General features: G+C 44.4%; 1 protein-coding gene across 2 annotated transcripts in view; it reads right to left on the minus strand.

Moving 5' to 3' along the window:
- WFS1 (wolframin ER transmembrane glycoprotein) overlaps nt 1–16,180 on the minus strand; it is a 42,817-nt gene extending 26,637 nt beyond the window's left edge. Inside the window, exons 1-2 of one of the 2 annotated variants that reach the window (XM_075857877.1) lie at nt 16,115–16,180; nt 9,992–10,138 (exon numbers count right to left, since the gene is read on the minus strand). In XM_075857877.1, coding sequence (XP_075713992.1) covers nt 9,992–10,138; nt 16,115–16,142 — 175 coding nt within the window. In that variant the 5' untranslated portion in view covers nt 16,143–16,180. Of the gene's footprint in view, nt 1–9,991; nt 10,139–15,814; nt 15,978–16,114 lie in introns of those variants that run through there. The other variant, XM_075857886.1, reaches the window with a different exon arrangement.
- Between the last annotated feature and the right edge of the window lie 4,763 nt (nt 16,181–20,943).

Raw genomic sequence — 20,943 nt, forward strand, 5'->3', positions numbered from 1 at the left:
AATGTCTGAATACCAGCTGAGGTCACAAATGTACAGGCACAGCTTCCATGTCAGGTTTCAATTTACATCCAGTTCCTGCCAGCAGTAAAGATCTTGTACGGACTCGTCAGTAAAATTGCAGGAGAAAAGTCTGTACCATTCCAGCGTGTAACATGGCGATGTCCGTTATTGTGTAACACTCAACCAAAAACTTCTGTCATGAAAAACCTTTACTCAAGGCCTAAACTTCTAGGGGCGACCTCGCTTTCCATGTCATTCATTGGTCCATGAAGCGGAGATACGAGGAGTTGTTTGTAGGGTCTTTATATTGGAGAGCTGCTTTTGCTGTCTATGTTCTGAATGTGACAGAGAAAGTCAGAAGATTTCGGCACAGCTGTTTTTTTTTGGGGGTTTTTTTTTTTTAACCCCCTTAAAGGGGTATCCCCATCTAAGACGAGTATGGCACATCACAGGATAGAAGTGTCTGATAGATGCAGGTAGCCAAATTCCAAAACGCATAACTTTCCAATATTTCTGTAGACGCAGAACACGCCGTCACCGAAGCCGTCAGTCCTGCTGACCTGACGGATTAGGCTTTGAGCGCAAGATACAGCTTCTATGTATACAGGATACATAGAAGCTGTATTTTAAAAGTAAAACATTTGATAAAAAACAATTAAAAAGCGGCTTAAAATCCCAAAATACATAGTTTCATATAAAAAAAATAAAAAAACCATGGGGCTCTCCTCTGTACCACTACAGCCTCATGGGAATAAGCTCTCCTGACATCTGTTTTAGTAAAAACTTATGCACCATATGAAATTACAATGCTGGCCTGGAGCATCTTTTCTGAGAGCTCTGCGCTGTTGCGTTCCTCGGTTATTCCTCCTGGAAATGCATGAATAAATTGACAATTAGCAGTTACCAATCCCCTTCTCAATAGGGTGGTCCCTATACAGTGACACTGTCCGCATAGATTTTTACATTGTCAGACTGTAGCGACATGCCCCATTGACATGCAGAATGGTGACACCCGGTTATCAATACTATTCATACATTTGCAGGAGGAACAACGGTAACATAAAAATAGCTCATTTCCCAGAGGAATATCACAATGGCAAAGATCTCAGAAAAGATCCTCTAGAATTGTTTTTTTTAGGGGGGGGAGAATACCAGCATCTGCTAAAATAGACCTGTCGGGAGAGGAGACAGGTCCTCCTAACTATTTAAATAAAAACAAAATTTATTAAGCCAGTGACTCTCTGGACAACATCTTCAGGTGCACGTATACTTGAGGTTATCTCTCAGCCCCCCCCCCCCCCCACAGAAGTTTATGGGGGAAGAACAGCTTTTACACAAGGGTAAGATAACCTAGGACCCAAGCTCAGATCTAGCCTAGCCATATAGCCTATTTTTAGTCACCCCTTACGTTGCAGTTATACGGGGATGCCAACAGCCGTTTTGTAGGTAGTTCGCCCGGAGTGAATCTCACATATAAATGACAAGAGGTTTACGTGGCCCAGGAATCTACAGAGGCCGCCACTGAACGTGATCGTCATTAGCAGAATGCCGCTGTATAAACACGGCTAAGTCTCATAAAAGTCCAGGATTATTTCTGACTATAAGGGTATGTTCCCACACACAAAATACGCTGAAGATTTTCTGCAGCAGAATCTCTAGAAAACGCTGGTAAAATCGGTCACAGAAGTCCGGACCAAATAGCGCGTTTTTCCTGCTCATATACACTGCGTTTTTTCCTGCAGATTTAGTGTTAAACATTGGTTATAGCAAAGTATATGTGCACCTGCGGATTTCCAGCGGTTTTTACTGAGTTTCCGCTGCGTAAGCACTGTAAAAAAAAAAAATCGCATCAACGTAAATCGGTTGCAGAATTTCTGCTCCCCATTGAAGTCTATGGGCCAAAAAAGCAGCATTTCCGCACAGAACAAGCAGCATGAATTGACATGCTGCAGAATTGCGGAAAAAAACTCCCAAAAAAAACGCACCGCAGAACACGGTCCGCTCGACATGTGTGGGTTTTTTTTCTGCAGCGGGACAGGAGATTTTCTAAATCTCATTCACTTCGCTGCTACTGTAAATGCTGCAGAATTTCTTTGCGGAAACTACGCAGCGCTTACGCTACGCGAGTACCCAGCCTAAGAGTATAAGGAGACGAGGGGTCTGCTATGGTGAGCTTTCCTACAGGAACGGTTTATATTCTGTAGGGCCATAAATTCATGTGTCAGACGAAGAGTAACTGCTCATCTACCAGCGCTTATTCCTAGAATTAAGAGTCTTAGGGCTTGATCAGCGTTCGGGTTCCGGTCATCAGTTCCGTCAAAGGAATGGATGAACGGAACACGAACGCGGATGTGAACAGGCCCTTAACCTGTAGAAATCTCTGATCTGACAGACTGTGGTCTCTGACGGCTCTAGCGGTCTCCTGATTGGATGCTAGAGTAGTCACTCAGAGCATAGGGGCAGGCAGCGTTTAGGGAGGGGGAGCCTGGAAATAGGGGCCGCCTCTGGAGAACTTGCAAGCGGGGCGCTGGGGGCATTAAAGCGACAGTTTCTCGGTTATGCAACTTGCATGACCAGGGCCACAGGTATAGTTGCGCTACACTAACCACCCAGTATATCGTGCCGTTCACAGTTTTGGGAGTTCAAAGTTGCTGACAGATTTTCTTTACTGTAGATTTTGCGGCACTTAAACGTTAATGGACTCTCCTTAGGGTTGTCAATTAGAGAGGGGGTATCCCTCATAGGTTATCGGGGTAAATTTACTAACGCTGTGTACGTTTTAGACTATGTAAAACTTGAAGTAGGCAGTTAGAAGATGCACCAAAATAAGTTTTGTGCATCTAGCTAGACCCTTTACTGCTCATATTTTACCTTTAAATTTGGCTTATTTTGCAACATAATTTTGTGCCAGATCTTTGCCGTATTGGTTATTTTTTAGAGAATTGCAAACATCTATTCTAAAATGTGGCACATTTTATGACAGCCACATTACTAAGGCTCTATTCACATGACAGAGTCCGAGTGTCCATTTTTCTCGGCTGTTTTGCATCCGTTCCGGGCCGGGTTTCCGCTTTTAACGATTTTGACCAGTTTTGCATCCATTTTTTCCCTGTACGTCTTAAAAGACGGATGAATTTAATTTGTACATTTTTGCCACACTTTCCTCTAGGTAGTGCCGCACAGACCCCCCCCTCTAGGTAGTGCCGCACAGACCCCCCCCTCTAGGTAGTGCCGCACAGACCCCCCCCTCTAGGTAGTGCCGCACAGACCCCCCCCCCCCTCTAGGTAGTGCCGAACAGACCCCCCCATAAATGGCACCCCCCTCTACTTTCCTGTAGATAGCACCACTGTAGTGTACCGTTCCAGGAGAAGTCCCTGACTTCAATGTCCATATATGGAGAGTGACGTCAGGGACTTCCTCCTGGTGCAGAAACACTGACCACAGCGCCGGGGATTCCATTTCAGGAGTAGGGGGACCGCGCCAGAAGTCCCTGCCGTCACTGTCCATATATAAAAAGTGAAGTTAGGGACTCCTCCTGGAGCGGAATCCCCATCCACAGCTTCGGCAACTCTGTGGCCGGGGATTGGGGATTCCGCTCCTACAGGGAGCAAAAAAATACCCCCCTCCTCCTATGCACTTCGCACTGTGAGGAGGAGAAGAAAGTGAATGAGCGGCAGAAAGTATTTAAACTTAAATTTCTTATTTTAAAAATATATTTTTTGTTTTGTATCCAGTGAAGAGTTAACACATTGATTTGAATAATATGGCGCCACCTGGTGTTCAAAGTGTATAACAACGTGCATGCATTTCCTCCTAAGGCTTCGTTTACATCTGTGTCAGGGCTCCATTCAGGCGTTCCGTCTGAAATTTCCGTCAGGGGAACCCATGAACGGAACGCTGAAGCAAACGGAAACCTATGGCTTCCATATGTTTTAATCACCGTTGGTTTCAATGGTGACAGATCCGTTGAAAATGGTTTCCCTTTGTCCCCATTGTTTAAGGGTTCCGTAGTTTTGACAGAATGAATAGCGCAGTCGACTACGGTATTGATACAGTCAAAATGACGGAACCCTTACACAACGGTGACAAACGGAAACCATTTTCACCGGATCTGTCACTATTGAACTCAAAAACCTATTGTTTCCATTTGTTTCAGTCAGGGTTTCGTTCATGGGTTCCCCGGACTGAAAGCTCAGACGGAACGCCTGAACGGAGCCCTGAAACAGATGTAAACGAAGCCTAAGGGTATGTTCACACGATGAGAGGTATTTACGTGTGAAAAGACAGACTGTTAACAGCTGCCTCGTTTCACACGTAAATGCTCCTCCTCGCATTTTGCGAGCCGTCTGAGACGCTCGTAAATCTTGAGCTGTGCTTCATTGAGTTCAATGAAGAACAGCTCAAATTACCTGGCAAAGAAGTGCCCTGCACTTCTTTGCCGAGGCAGTCCATTTACGCGTCGTCGTTTGACAGCTGTCAAACGACGACGCGTAAATTACAGGTCGTCTGCACAGTACGTCGGCAAACCCATTCAAATGAATGGGCAGATGTTTGCCGACGTATTGAAGCCCTATTTTCAGACGTAAAACGAGGCATAATACGCCTCGTTTACGTCTGAAAATAGGTCGTGTGAACCCAGCCTTACAAGTGGAGTGCTGGTGGACATGCATGCTCAGTCACTCTCCCAACTTCATTCACTGACAGGTTTCTGCAGATTGATCTTCTGTTCACGGCACAACAGCCAATAGAAACACCCTTGTGCCCTGCTTGTCAGGGAAGGAGCAGAGACTCCACAGTAACATGGCAGTATAGCAGAGGAGATGCCCTTCCTCTCAGCTTGTTAAGGAAGGAGAAGACCCCGCTAGTAACGTGGAAGTATAGCGGAGGAGACTTCTGCAGGAAAGGTAGGAAGGGACTATATTGTCAGCTGCCAGAGGGGTGGGGGAGGAGAAGAGGGATTCTGCTTATAGTCCCTCCCCAGCAGCACAGATTAGCAGCAGGACCTAGTGGACACAAAAAAAAAGCAAAAGATGGCTTTTTTTTTTTTTTTAAAACTAGGACTTTTAGTATGGAGAGGATTCATGGAATAAACCCTTTAATACTTGACAAATGGGGGTCAGTGGACCTATTGGCTCACCCATATGAACAGATGTGCATGGTACTGCAGCTCTGTACCATTCATGCCAACCTGAACAAGCTGCAATGGGGGGGCCAGCCAAACTCTTATGTAGTATGTCAGTAATTCTCTGTTTCCGTTTGTTTTCCCCAACACGTATAGTTAAGATTATTTTCACTGAAACATTTAAGGCATATATAACTTGGCAGTCAACGCTTTACTACCAATATATCCCTTAACCCGTTAGTGACCGGCCCATGGTGTTTCTACGTCGGTCACTAACGGGCCTTATTCCGATGCCATAGACTTTTTACGTCGCGGCATCGGAATAAGTAAACAGAGCAGGGAGCTGTCAAATCTCCCTGCTCTCAGCTGCCAGAGGCAGCTGAGGGCTGGGGGCGTCCCTGCTCGACCGGGTGAGATCGATATAAGTATCGATCTCACCTGTTTAACCCCTCAGATGCGGTGCTCAATAGTGTGCACTGCATCTGAGTGGTTTTGGAGAGAGGGAGGGAGCTCCCTCTCATCCCACCGACACCCGGCGATAAGATCGCCGAGTGTCTGTTTCTCCGATGGCAGCCGGGGGCCTAATAAAGGCCCCCAGGTCTGCCTGTGGTGAATGCCTGCTAGGTCTAGTGGGACTAGTAAAAAAAAAAAAATTATTAAAAGCCCACTTTTCCCCCTTACAAACTGCTTTATTATTAACAAACAAAATAAAAGTAAAAAAGTTACACATATTTGGTATCGCCGCATCCGTAACGACCCCGACTATAAACTTATTACATCATTTAACCCGCACGGTGAACGTCGTAAAAAATAAAAGAAAACATGCAAAAATTGCGGTTTTCTTTGAATCCAGCCTTAAAAATAATGTGATAAAAAGTTATCAAAAAGTCGCATCTACTCCAAAATGGTACCGATAAAAACTACAAGTCGGCCCGCAAAAAAAAAAAAAAAAAAAAAGCCCTCCTACAATTGAATCAGTGAAAAAATAAAAAACGTTACGGCTCTTCAAATATGGAGACACAAAACAAAATAAAAAAAATAAGTGTTTTCACTGTGTAAAAGTAGTAAAACATACAAAAACTATACAAATTTGGTATCGTTGCAATCGCAACAACCCGCTGGATAAAGTTATTGTGTTATTTATACCACAGAGTAAACGGCGTAAATTTAGGACGCAAAAAAAGTGTGGTGAAATTGCTTTTTTTTCTATACCCTCCCCCACCCAAAAAAAAAAAAAATACAACTTGTCCCGCAAAAAACAAGACCCTATACAGCTATGTCGATGGTAAAATAAAAAGTGTATAGCTCTTTGAATGAGACGATGGAAAAAACGTAAAAAATGGCTTGGTCATTAACGTCTAAAATAGGCTGGTCATTAAGGGGTTAAACAACCAAGTGAAAATAATCTAAACTGGTATGTAGGCTTTGCCTTTGTAAACATTCAAGGGACCGTGGCATTTATACGCATCCTTATATGGAAAATAATCCCTGGATTACATTCACCCGGCAGCCTATAATCCAGGCCCACTGACCCAGTACTTCTACTCCACTGAGGAGGTGCACGTCAAACAAGTGGGTGTAGACAACGCAGAAACTAATGACAATAATTAACAATCCAACTATACAGGCCGATTGTTAGCAATAATGATCACATCTACACTATTAAAACAATCATTTCCTGTCAAATAAAAAAAAAAGTATTCGAGCAGTCAGAATGGGTACAGACTGGTCATTACTGATAAATTATGCAGGGCACATGTACAGCACACACACGATACAGATTTTATACAATAATTCCCATCAGTCAATCACCTTTCCATGTATTCCCCTATAAGGCCAGCATTTCGTAAGTGTAAAAAAAATAAAAATAATTTTTAGCCGGGGCAGGGATTTAAAGGCTACGTCCACAACTTGCTCTAATGGATCTAAAATGAAGCAACTTTGCAAATAGTCTTGATCGTTTTGGGTCTACATCTCCACTGCAGAATGTGTCTTTATGGTAAGAGACTACTGAAGAACCCGGTGTAGTCTGATCCTATAGTCAGACCCTCTTCCATCAGTCACTCGATTCTCAATAATCGTACAAAATTATATTTGTGCAATGTTGGGGTGTGGGTGTTCTTGCCGCCATAAACAGTCCTCACTCAGGATTTGGCAAACAACGCTCGTATTCATCTTGAACAAATACAAAAGTAACAAAAAACAACAACTGCACTTAAATACACAATATTATATTTCCCAGAATTCCAGTCTTCAAGGCGCACACATTTGTGTTTAAATTTCATAACACATACGTATTATACATAAACCACATATTATACAAAATCCACATATTATACATAATCCACATATTATACATAATCCACATATTATACATAAACCACATATTATACATAATCCATACTTCCTGTCTCCTTTTAAAATGATTAGGAGTTTACAATCTCTATACACAGAAGCAAATCATACAAAAGAAAGGTGCATATACTATGCGTGGCGGCAGCTCTGCCTCACCTGCCAGTAATCAAGTGCCTCCTATATAAACCCAGCACACCCTCCATTCAGGCTTAGCGTATGTTCACACGGCTTATTTTCGGCCGTTTTTCGGGCCGTAAACGGCCAAAAGATCGGATTAGAACGCCTCCAAACATCTGCCCATTGATTTCATTGGGAAAAACGGTGTTCTGTTCCGAAAGGCCGTTTTTTTTTACGCGCCCGTTTTGAAAAACGGCTGCGTAAAAAAAAAAATAGCCGTGAAAAAGAAGTGCAGGTCACTTCTTGGGACATTTTTGGAGCCGTTTTTTCATAGACTAATGAAAACTGCTCCAAAAAACTTCTGTAAAAAACAGTGAAAATCGCGAGTGGCTTAAAAAAACGTCTGAAAATCAGGAGCTGTTTTCCCTTGAAAACAGCTCCGTATTCTCAGACGTTTTTGAGTTTGTGTGTGAATATACCCTAAGCCACATGCAGGTAATGTGTGTTAGTGGGGAATGTTGAATCAGTTTGTCCGTAGAAATAATAGTGGACAGAGATAAAGGTTTGCTGGCCAGCAGGTGAAAGAGAGCAGAGGGAGAGATACACAGACAAGCTACTTCACTATTCACCCCTCAACATGCAAGAAGTAGGGGACAGATGGAAGGGAATATGACTAAGATCAGACTACACAGGGTTTGTTTGTAGTCTGTTACTACGGATACGTCTATACTTGCCATAGACAAAATTGTGGGACATTTTTAAATTAAAGTTCTTTCATTTTACAAGCATTAGGACAATGAAAAAAAAAAATAGGGTCTGAATAAAGTGGGGTAGATAATTAACACTAAACAATATAAAACGGAAACAGCCAAATTTATTACAGTTGCACATGCCGTATAATAAATCCTGTGCATCGTGCTAGACACTTTTCCTTACGCTACCTCATGGCTGGTATACTTGTAAAATGTACATAAGTATAACTCCTCTTCGCCACGTCCCATTTTCAAAACAGTCTAGGAAGTAGGGATGTCACGATACCAGAATTTGGATTTCGATACCGATACTTCGTTTAGTATTGCGATTTCTATACCAATTCGATACTTTGCCAACAGTAATAAAAAAAAAAAAAAAAAAAAAAGAAGTTCTTCCATTTTCTGATGTGAGGCGCGAGGTGCGATGATGAATTTAACCTCCACGTGCCTCACATTAATAGTAATTAACCCCATCATGTGCCTCAGTCATAATGGGTTAATGTGTGAGGTACACGATGGGGTTAATTACAATTAATGGGAGGCACGTGGATGTTAAATTCATCATCACCACTCGTGCCCACAATAAGTGATAGAAAGCAGTTGTTTTTTTTTTTTTTTTTACAGTGTACACATCAAAAATGATGCTAAAAAATTGTTGTGCATGTTATTACGGCCGCGCCAATACGGATTGTGTGTATATGTTATGTAATGAGACTTATTTTAATGTTTATTGTAAAAAAGTTGTATGTGTATTTTTTTTAAATTTAACATTACTTCAGGTTTTTACTTTATTTTTTAAACTTTAATGTACTGGCATACATCTATATACTGATATTACACAGGCAGTTGCTAGGACATACCTAAGTATGCCCTAACAGGAAATATGGTCAGACAGCCCTGGGGGTCCTTCAATGGACCATGGGCTGTCTGCCCATATATGGTATGTCCCTCAATTGCGTCACAGGAATTCCCTGTGACGCGATCCAAGGGGCATCTCCCCTTCTCATTTTCCCCTGAATGCTGCAGTCCGCTGTGATCGCAGCATTCACGGGAATAGCGGCGGAGACTAGGTTTCTCTGATCTCCGCCGGCGGGGCTGCGTAATACAGCTATTGCCCCGCTCCTGACAATAAGTGCGCGCGCGGTCAGCATGAGGAGATGCGGCTGGCGCTGCACTAATGAGCGGCGGTGCAGGCACTGATGACAGAACATGGGGGTGTTTTGCAGTGCGCCCGCCATGTTCTGTCTCCAGTGCCGCCGCTCATTAGTGCAGCGCCGGCCGCATCACCTCATGCTGACGGCGCGCACATGTCAGGAGCGGGACAATGACTGTATTACACAGCCGCAGCCCCGCTCTCATACATTCATGTGTTACTATACTTAGCTGTGCGGGTGCACAGCTAAGTATCTAAATACATGAAATAACGGTATCGAACCGTTTGGGGATGCACAGTATCGAAGTTTCGATGCATCGTGCATCCCTACTAGGAAGGTGGAAAGGGTGTCTAAAGCACATAAAAAATTTGGCGCACGTCATGTGCGACATTTTTTGTGTTGTAATTGGAGCATTTTGCTTCGTAAACCTCCCCTACCGTACATGGGAATACTCAGATTAAAAGATCATTGTAATGTCAATTTACAATACCTGGTACAGCTGCAAACACCCTGGGAGAGCCGGAACTGGAGGGTCCTGGTCTTTGGTGGTCTTCATTGTTGTCTGCAGTAGTAGCAGCATTGAGCTGTGATCTGCCGAGTAAGTGCGGAGCAGCCACCGGGTCGGAGTCCATGGTTTCTGTAAGAAATTTCACACAAAGTCACATTGCAGCCTCTCCTAATACCAGAAGAGATTTCACAAACAAAAGCTAAACTCTGGGCAGCCGCGAACTATTCCAAAAATGGTTCAGCAGCTGATAGAGCGTACGCTGCGCTGACACATACTGGAACGCTCAGAGCAATAACAGACTGCCAGGAGGAGGAAGCCAGCAGAACCCGCCCGTCGTCAGTCCTAAAAAGAGAGGATTACTGCCAACTGGGTGTTCTCTACGAAGCAGATCGTCTCCCTGTTCTCGGAGTAGATTTGACCTGAGCCACAGCAGAACATGAACAGAGAAACTTTACTAGTCGCTCTCATTACAGCCCGTTAAAAGGGGAAACAAAAAAACAGGACCATATTGCGGCCCCTTAGTTCCAAGTGAGGAACATAAGGTCAGGGAGGTGGGTCCATCCATATTTGGACACTGTAATTCGTGCCAGACCATGTGGGTACCCACCCTATTAACAAGGGGAATGGTAACGCCCAATTTATTTATACATTTCCAGGAGGAACAACAGAGGAATAGCACAACACAGTTCTAAGGAAATTACAGAATTGTGATTTTATAGCAACCTAAAGTATTTGCTAAAACAGACATGTCAGGAGAGGTGACAGGTTCTCTTTAATCGGAGGTCTCTCTCAACTGGAAACGTCTGTTCAGTCTTCTGCGATGCAAGACGATCTTGGAGTTCAGTACAGGAAATAACTGGCGGCCTAACAGAATATCCGAACTAGCAATGCCAAACTAAAGAATTTTACTTTAATTGGCCACCAATAAAATCGGCCGTCGTATGTCTGCAATTAGTATATTAGATTGTGACCCCACTGGGGACAGGGTTTAGGAAGATTCATTTTAGTCTTTGTCATTCAACTTCATTGCAAGAAAACACAGAAGGTTGCGGCTAATGGACAGAGGACTCAATGAGGGTAAATATCGTGAGATGGGTTAGGATCCATGAGAAAATTATCGGATCAGTTAACAGCAAAAAACGTCAACACGAACTTGGGCCAACTTTCCTCATATCAATAGGATTGCCCATAAATGTCTAATCGCGTTGGTCTGACCACAAAGACCTCCATCAAGTGCAAAAACAGGGATGCTTGGTCAGCCCCCTGACCGTTTCTTAAAGGCCATGTACACCTTAGGCTTCGTTCACATGTGCGTTGGGGTTCCATTAGACATTTGTCAGGGGAACACATGAATGTAATCTAGACGGAAACTATAGTTTTCCATATGCATTACCGTTGATTTCAATGGTAACGCTTCCGTTGCCAATGATTTCCATTCATAGGATCCCCTGACGGAAAGGTCTGAGGGAACCCCGACGCAAACGAAGCCTTAGACATATTTTTTTTTTTAAAAAATAGGCTTTCAAAAAAGGTGTACATAGCCTTTAAATAGACCTGATAGCAGCCAACGGGCACAGTGCTCAGCGGCCAATGGGCACAGTGCTCAGATGAGCCCAGGAGCCCCTATGTTTTAGAGATCATCGGGGCCCAGATACTAGACCCCACAGATCACAAATCCTATATATTTGTTCTAAAATGATGTGGAGCGACAGCCCCTTTAACTGAAAACTAGAGATTCCTTCTGGAGCTGGACACATTTATTCTCTTTTACTGAAACTTGATTCTTCTACCCATGGGGTGGCATATCGTCTCATTGATTAACACTTAAAGGGGTTGTCTCAAACTTGCAACCCCCGTCCATATGCCCTCTTGCAAACCCAGCCCATCCATGCATTACACGGTCGGCCAATTATTTCAAGAGCACCGGGGATTACAGGACTCTTTCAGTAAATAATTATATTCCCTATGAAGAAATAAATCTGGAGCATCTTTTCTTAGAACGCTGCATTATTTAGGCTGTGTTCACACTGAGTTTTTTGCAGGAGGAAAATTCCTCCTGCAAAAACTGCTCCAGACGTTTTATGCACAGAGGTTTGACAAAAACTTGTCAAAACACTCGTCGAGGCGTTTTTTTCCCCCCCATTTCTGACTGATTGAAATGGGGTTTTGTAGGCGGAAACCGCCTCAAGATAGGTCATGTCGCTTCTTTTTACCGCGACAAAGTTTTTTTTACTCGCGGTAAAAAAAATTGTCCGCCTCCCTTTGAAATCAATGGGAGCCATTTTCTGCGGAGCGGTTTCCGCAACCAAAAACTCAGTGTGAACAGGGCCTTATGCTGTTCCTCTGTTATTGCTCCTAGAAACTTATGAATAAATTGACAACTGGATGTTACCGTTCCCTTTGTCAGATGGGTGTGTCTCTACATCACTCTGTAAACAGGGATTGGTCAGTGCAAATCTGTGTAGGGACACCCTCCTAGAAATGTATGAATAAATTGGCACTGTCCAATCAGTGTTTACAGAGTGATGCTCTGTAGAAACACACCCCTTTGACAAAGGGGAAGGTAACACCCAGCTGTCAATTTATTCATACGTTTCTAGGAGGAATAGCAGAGGAACGGTACAATGTAGAGTTCAAATAACAGTTTCTCCAAAATTGCTATTTTAAAATCGGGAACGCAAGCAGTTACTAAAATCATCATGTCAGGAGAGCGGACAAGTACTCGTTATACGACTGGCATGTAACGATACGAGTGGCCAGACACGACTTCCCTCAGCGATCGGGATCAGAGAAGCAGGACCCATGACAATCCGCTGGTCACTGGGCCTGCCACACTAAGGCAACATGTTTTACGAAGGGGGGGCACCCGCAAACCACAGGCTGTGCACATGGCCACACGCATTCATTTCTATGAGCCTGGACCGCAAAACACGGCAGTAATAAGACATGTCCTATCTTTTTGCGGTCCAGGCTCCTGGGCAACGCACAGACCGTGGTCGTATGGGCCCATAGAAATTAACGGGGCCGCAATTCACCAGCAGATTTGTGAGTGAATTGCAGCCGCAAAAATACATTCGTGTGCATGGGGCCTCAGTTTCCTCCGGTATTAAAAAAAAAACAAAAAAAAAAAAAAAACACACATCAATCGCTTCCAGTAAAAACAAACGAGAATGTGCAAAACGTGAAATTAGAATTTAAGCGCCACAGGGCACGTACAGCACATGTCTATGTCCGCCAGCAAAGACAACAGCTCCGCGGCAGGGGGTGGGTCGCATAAAATTTTACAAACCCTTAAAAATTCCAAACAACATTCCACAACTTCATGGCAACCGGCTCTACTCGCAAAGCAGCGTGAGAAGGGCGGGTCCCTGAAACTGTACAGAAAAGAGCCTGACAATTGATCTATTCATTGCATCATGGGAAAATATTCTTTCATGGCTTAATAAGGATTCAAAACCGCTGGGCCAAGAAGAAAACAACATCACCTACTAATACATCGACTTCACTGAAAACCATGCGTTAAAATAAGTCGTGTGATCAATAGATGCATGAACAATAATCCAGATGTAGCAGAGGCAAGTTTATTCAACACAGGTCATGGTGATGTCACAATGTGGCTTCCCATAGGACGAGGGGTAAATGTGCTGAGCTATTGTAATTCATATGTACACGCAATACATACAAGTAGCAGTTCAATGACAAATTCAACTCTGCTTCATCAACAAGCCTCAGCTATGAAGGACTGCTGAGAAAACTTAGCTTACGGTCTTACTCCTAACCCCAACCATCAAACTCTAAGGGTATGTTCACACGGCCTATTTACGGACGTAATTCGGGCGTTTTTGTCCCGAATCACGTCCGAAAATAGCGCCTCAATAGCGCTGACAAACATCTGCCCATTGATAGCAATGGGCAGACGTTTGTCTGTTCACACGAGGCGTATATTTACGCGCCGCTGTCAAATGAACATACCCTAAGGGTATGTTCACACGAGGGCGTCCGTTACGGCTGAAATTACGGGGATGTTTCAGCCTGAAAACATCCCCGTAATTTCAGCCGTACCGGCATGTGCAGGCGCTTGAACGCCGCGTCAATTACGGCCGTAATTAGCGCTGCTATTCATTGGAGTCAATGAATAGCGGCTCCAATTACGGCCAAAGAAGTGACAGGTCACTTCTTCTACGCGGGCGTCTATTTACGCGCCGTCATTTGACAGCGGCGCGTAAATATACGCCTCGTGTGAACAGACAAACGTCTGCCCATTGCTTTCAATGGGCAGATGTTTGTCAGCGCTATTGAGGCGCTATTTTCAGACGTAATTCGGGGCAAAAACGCCCGAATTACGTCCGTAAATAGGCCGTGTGAACATACCCTAAGGGTATGTGCACACACACTAACTACGTCCGTAATTGACAGACGTATTTCGGCCGCAAGTCCCGGACCGAACACAGTGCAGGGAGCCGGGCTCCTAGCATCATACTTATGTACGATGCTAGGAGTCCCTGCCTCGCTGCAGGACCACTGAAAACATGATTATAGTACGGGACAGTTGTCCTGCAGTGAGGCAGGGACTTCTAGCATCGTACATAAGTATGATGCTAGGAGCCCGGCTCCCTGCACAGTGTTCGGTCCGGGACTTGCGGCCGAAATACGTCCGTCACTTACGGACGTAATTAGTGTGTGTGCACATACCCTAAAGAAGAACGCCAAACAAAACGTTAAATCTTTGTGATCAATTAGAAAAGGTTCTTTTTCCTACCTGTAGATTGACATTTTGACCTCTTAATAAATAAGTGACAGGGATCAGGGTTTTCAGTGATTTACTGTAGAGTGACATTTTGTAAAACCTTTCTGGATTTTTTTAGTAGGCTGTAGTGAGGTCTGATAACCCTGATCATCTATGGAGTAGGGTCACTACAACAACTGGAATCTGGAGAGTGGGTTGGAAGGGATGATGGGGGTAGTGGCAAGTCACTGGAAACTCCGCATTTTTGGTGGAGTTCTCCTTTAAGGACCAGCATTTTGATATCCTGCTTATTACCTTTCTGTCCACCACACACCAACAAGATGACATTACTAACCTATAAAAGATGTCAACATATAAGTAGCTGAAAATAACTAGGCCCCCCCACAGATCATGTGAACCCACAAATCTAGACCGTAAAATGACTTCTCAAGGTTCTGTGGTCCGGATCTGCAGCCCCAGCACGGATCTGTGAAAACCGCACATCATGCCATTGTATCACAGTCCTCCCTTTAAGTTCATACAAATTTGATCTAGCTGCATACTTGGAAAGTTGGGTGACAATCCACAAGACTGCCTGCCAGAGCAGCTACTACAGGGGAGAATAATCCAGCTTTTCTAGAATTCTGCATATCAAAACTGCCTGTTGATACAGCCCTGCGTCCAGGCCGTGCCCAAGTAGGCAGACTGTGCCATTCAGGGGTCTGGGAAAGCTGGACACAAGATCTAGAAGGATTATAAAGGCTGGTGCTTTTGCCAAAGTAATAAAAAACAAGAATTTTAAAAATCTAGACAGGAGGGGGGACAACTCATTGGACGTTTTAGGTGGAAAATCCCTTTAAATATCAGTTGTCTTGCCAAATGTAGATCATAGGACTAAATCTCCCAGTCACATCACACACACGAGATAGATATATATATATATATATATACATATATATACTGTTATAAGAAACTAACAATCCAGCAGCAGATAAACCTAGCACAGCCATAGCTCAGCATGCACAGTGCATTGCAGCAGGGCCCTGGTATAGACACAAGCAGGGGGTCTGCATTATTACCAGCCTGTCAGCAGCAGATGAGCTCTGTCCCCTTCCTGTGGGCACCTGGGTGTCCTCCCTGCAGGGTCAGCGCTGGATCCGGGGTGTCAGGGAGCTGCCATGCACACACATTACTTCCACCTTTTACTTTGCAACATCACTCCCCCATCTGCCAGCACAGATCAGGCTGACTAATCAACCCCGAGGTGTATGACTCATAGAGAGCGGCTGCGGGATTGCGCGGTGATCGATTGCTTCGCCCTGTCCATACAGAGCGCGCTGAATACACAGGGTTCTAAATAAAGAACGTAACTACATTACCGGCCTGCGATATTCCACCCGCCGCCATGTAGTCGTATTATTAACCCCAGGGTGTCCTGCAGCCTGTGTGTGTTTGCTACAGTATATGTCGTATTCGGGTATATTATTTCTAATGGTTTGTAATATAGATTTAAGAATTGTTTGCTTTGAAGCTCCACCCTCATACATTGACCACGCCCCTATCATGACAGCCAGAATAATGGGGTAATAAGGCTGTCATTATCCTGTGTCAGCTAGTGTCTTATTAGCATAAAGGGGACATTTGGGAGATCGCTGAGGGAGGAATAAAAAGTTACATTTTTGGGGTTTATGACATGCTCATTTATTTAGGACATGCCCTCAACATATGGCTTTTGAAAAACAAATATTACGTATGACCCCCTTCAGCACTCTTCAAAATTAATACAAACCACACACAAGACCGCTTAATGACATACAGACCCCCAAATGGAAACACCCATAAATAAACACAGATTCTCCCAGACCCCCTAACGACATACAGACCTCCGACCAGACCCCCCAAACGAAAACAGACCGAAAAATAAACACAGATTTTTCCCAGACCCCCTAAAGACATCCAGACCCCCGACCAGACCCCCCAAACGAAAACAGACCGATAAATAAACACAGATTCTCCCAGACCCCCTAACGACATACAGACCCCCGACCAGACCCCCCAAACGAAAACAGACCCATAAATAAACACAGATTTTTCCCAGACCCCCTAACGACATACAGACCCCCGACCAGACCCCCCAAACGAAAACAGACCGATAAACACAGATTTTTCCCAGACCCCCTAACGACATACAGACCCCCGACCAGACCCCCCAAACGAAAACAGACCCATAAATAAATACAGCTTCCACCTGACCGCCTGAACTAAAAGAGAACCCAGACCCCATAAAAAAGCGCTCCAAAAGAAATGCAGACCCATAAATAAATGGAGCTTCTACCTGACCCCCTGAACTAAGAGAGAACCCAAACCAGAAACCATAAAAATACCAGAACCCCTAAAAAATAAAGGCCCCAGATCAGACCCTTCTGTTTACAGACCCCCAAACTACCAGACCCCAAACTGCCAGACCTTCTTCAACAGGCTACAGCCCCCAATATTGTAGAAAGGTCGGTCAAAACTGATGCTGCAGCGCGGGGCCCACCTGTTTACAGATCAGCAGGGTCTGGATGTTACGTTCCAATGAGCCAACACGCGTTACGACAGTTTATCGTTGCAGTACGTTATTCGGTCAATTAGGAATAGTTGACTTTGAAGCAATCCCAGGTTTTTTGAACCCCAATACAACGCACTACAACTTAGGCCCAGTTTTTGTCTTCCGTCGACAGTATACGTCAGGACTCCCGATATATACCTCCAATGGAATGCTGCAACGTATCCCACTGTATAGGCACACTGGGATATGTCAACCAAACCCCTCAGACAGAGCGCTACGTAAAGTCCGGTGCCCGAGGAAGCTCCTGACGTCACTGTCTATATATGAAGCGCTCTGACCCTGGAGAAGACCCTAAAGACATGGTCTATATATGGACAGTGATGTCGGGAGTCTCCGGAAATATACATTTAACATATACCTGTAACCCATGTCATACAGTTGCATGCATCACCCATTGGCCCCATGTTCAAAAAAAACGTATACATTTTTATGTGGGCTCCCGCGGGATCGAATAGCGTAGTCTACTATGCTACTCCAACCTTCGACGTATACCAGCTCGGCGGAGGCCATAATGACACTCTTTTGGCCTGCGTCAGTCTAATGAAACCATATGGACACGTTTGGCATGTACCTTGGGATCTTTCCCAACATTCACACTAAACTTAGGTACAAAACGCGATGTGAACTAGGCCTAAGAAAGATAAAATCACACCCCGCCCCCATCATTATGAAGCCGTACAGGACCAGTACCACTTAGCAATGAGAACGGGACCTCGGCCCTCCCTCCAACAACATCATAGTAGCCGCATAGGCTGCCACTGTGGTACATACAACCTTATTCGGGGACGTGCATGAAGGTGTATGTGTACATTCAAGCAAAGTGCGCCAAAAAAGTGGTTTACATTACGTTGCGCCAAATTTATTGTGTGTTTTGGACACTTTTTACAGCTCCCTCGACAGTTTTGAAAGTGTCTAAAAAAAGGACCGTGACTAAGAGTCATAAAATGCGCCAAATGTGTGCGTCGTTTTTTGGTGCAAAATATTGAAGTAAAATACATATAATCTGGTTCCCAAGAACCTGGCATGACAACCAAACTGACACATAAGATAAAGCAAAGGAGAAACACCAGGAACCTCTATGAGAGCGCTGCTGACTAAGGGCATGTGCACACACAAAATATAAAACGTCTGAAAATACCGAGTTGCTTTCAAGGGAAAACAGCTCCTGATTTTCAGATGTTTCTTGAGCCACTCACGTTTTTCGCTGCGTTTTTAATGGTCGTTTTTGGAGCTGTTTATCCATAGAGTCTATGAAAAACGGCTCCAAAAATGGCTGAAGAAGTGACACGCACTTCTTACTCGCGGCCGGTTTTTCAAAACGGCAGCGTAAAAAACGCTCCGTCGGAACAGAACGCCGTTTTCCCATTGAAATCAATGGGCAGATGTTTGGAGGTGTTCTGCTTCAGATTTTTCGGCTGTTTTTCGGTCCGTTTACGCCCCCAAAAACGTCCGAAAACACTCAGTGTGAACATACCCTGAGGGTATGTTCACACGACAGCGTCCGTAACGGTTGAAATTACGGGGATGTTTTCAGGAGAAAACATCCCCGTATTTTCAGCCGTAACGGCATGTGCAGGCGCTTGAACGCCGCGTCCATTATGGACGTAATTGGCGCTGCTTTTCATTGGAGTCAATGAATAACGGCTCCAATTACACCCCAAGAAATGACAGGTCACTTCTTTGACGCGGGTGTCTATTTACGCGCCGTCATTTGACAGCGGCGCGTAAATATACGCCTCGTGTGAAAAGACAAACGTCTGCCCATTGCTTTCAATGGGCAGATGTTGGTCAACGCTTTCAAGCCGCATTTTTTCGGACGTAATTCAAAAACGCCCGAATTACGTCCGTAATTAGTGTGTGAACATACCCTAAGAAACAAGCAGTAGTGGTCGAATATAATATGGCAAGATTACTTTAATTAATAAAAACGGACACGTAATCAGCACTCCGGATCTGAGACAAATTAACGTTATTCTCTAGTCCAAATAGACCCGTTTAAATATCATTTTCAGCCAAACCTTGAGACAAACTGTCCCTTCCTCTGTATGTAGAGTTAGTCTTTGTACATTGAAAGGTCAGACAGCTTGAAACTATAATTGTATTCAATCGCTCACCCGTGTAATATCCTTGCTTGCTGTCATTGAATAGGAACATGTTTGTTTACATCCATGGGAGGCTTCTCACAGCTAAGTGTTAGCTAAATGTGTATGCAGATCAGAGAATCCTGAGAGAATCCTGAGAGCTCTCTGCTCACATCGGCATCGTGAATTTTGTTGTTCTGTACCCTCATCGGAGCAGAAAACTGGAATTTAAATTTTGACGGATCCATCACATGATGGACACCAATGGCACCCGACGGACCCCATTGATTAATCGTCTTACTGAATGCTATGCTATTTTTTCTGTCAAATGTGATGGAATCTGCAACGGAGCCTCCAATGCAGGTGTGAACAGAGCCTGAACAGCCTGAACAAAATATCAGGAAAGGAGAAAGACCTGTGCTATTAATAATGTATATACACCGATCAGTTATAACATCAATCTACTGACAGGTGAAGTGAAGAGTGTAAGGCCTTGTTCACACGAACGTGAACGTGCCGTTTTCCATGCATATGACTGCCTGTGCTGATTGAGTGTGGTTTCTGTGTGTCATCCGTTTTTCTCATCCGTGTTTCACTCCACCGGCTTCTCTTCTTCCTGGTGCCATCTCTTCCCCAAGTAATCGACGCATACATATCCGGCCGTCCACATGACATCAGCCCAGTCCACCGTCTTCCATTACTCCATGGTCCAGTTCTGATGTTCATGGGCCCAGGGTACATTTTTTTTACCAATTTGTGCTCCAGTAGCTCTTCTGTAGGATCAGCCCAGACGGGCATCAATGAGCCTTGGGCACCTATGATGCTGTCGCGGGTCACCGATTGTCCTTCTTTTGACCACTTTTGGTAGGTACTAACACAGTGGTTTATATTTATATATATCATTCAGACAAAACATTTACACCACTGACAAGGGCCAAATTGTGATGGGTCAGAGCATCTCCAAAACAGCAGGTCTTGTGGGGTGTGCCCGGTATTCAGTGGTTATGTGGATGCCTTATGGGAAGAAGACAAGTCGGCGTAGTGAATGTGATGCTCTGGGCAATGTTCTGCTGGGAAACCACCTACCTAAACATTGCTGCCGACAAGTACACTCCCACATGGCACCGGTATTCCGTAAGGGCAGTGGTCTTTCTCAGCAGGTAATGCCCCTGTTACACTGCAAAAATCGTTGAGAAATGGTTTGACAAAGAGTTCAAGGTGTTGACTTGGCCTCCAAATTACCTCAGATCTCAATCTGATCAAAAATGTGTGGGATGTGGATCCGTGAAGGCTTTACCTCACAACTTATATGATGGTATTATATGGATACTAAACGCTGAGGTGCTGTCGGCTCTCTGCAGTAAGAGCTCCAGATGGGTTGTGGAGCACTTACTGAGAGAGCCGAGAGCAATTCAGCGTTAGAGAACGCCCAGAGGGCACTTGCGGAAGTGGCACCCCGCCGGATATAAACTTCTATTTCTTTAATTAGAATTGGACCCGTGCACAATATTCTCCA

The sequence above is a fragment of the Rhinoderma darwinii genome, chromosome 1 (assembly GCF_050947455.1).
Source record: "Rhinoderma darwinii isolate aRhiDar2 chromosome 1, aRhiDar2.hap1, whole genome shotgun sequence".
NCBI classification, from domain to species: domain Eukaryota; kingdom Metazoa; phylum Chordata; class Amphibia; order Anura; family Rhinodermatidae; genus Rhinoderma; species Rhinoderma darwinii.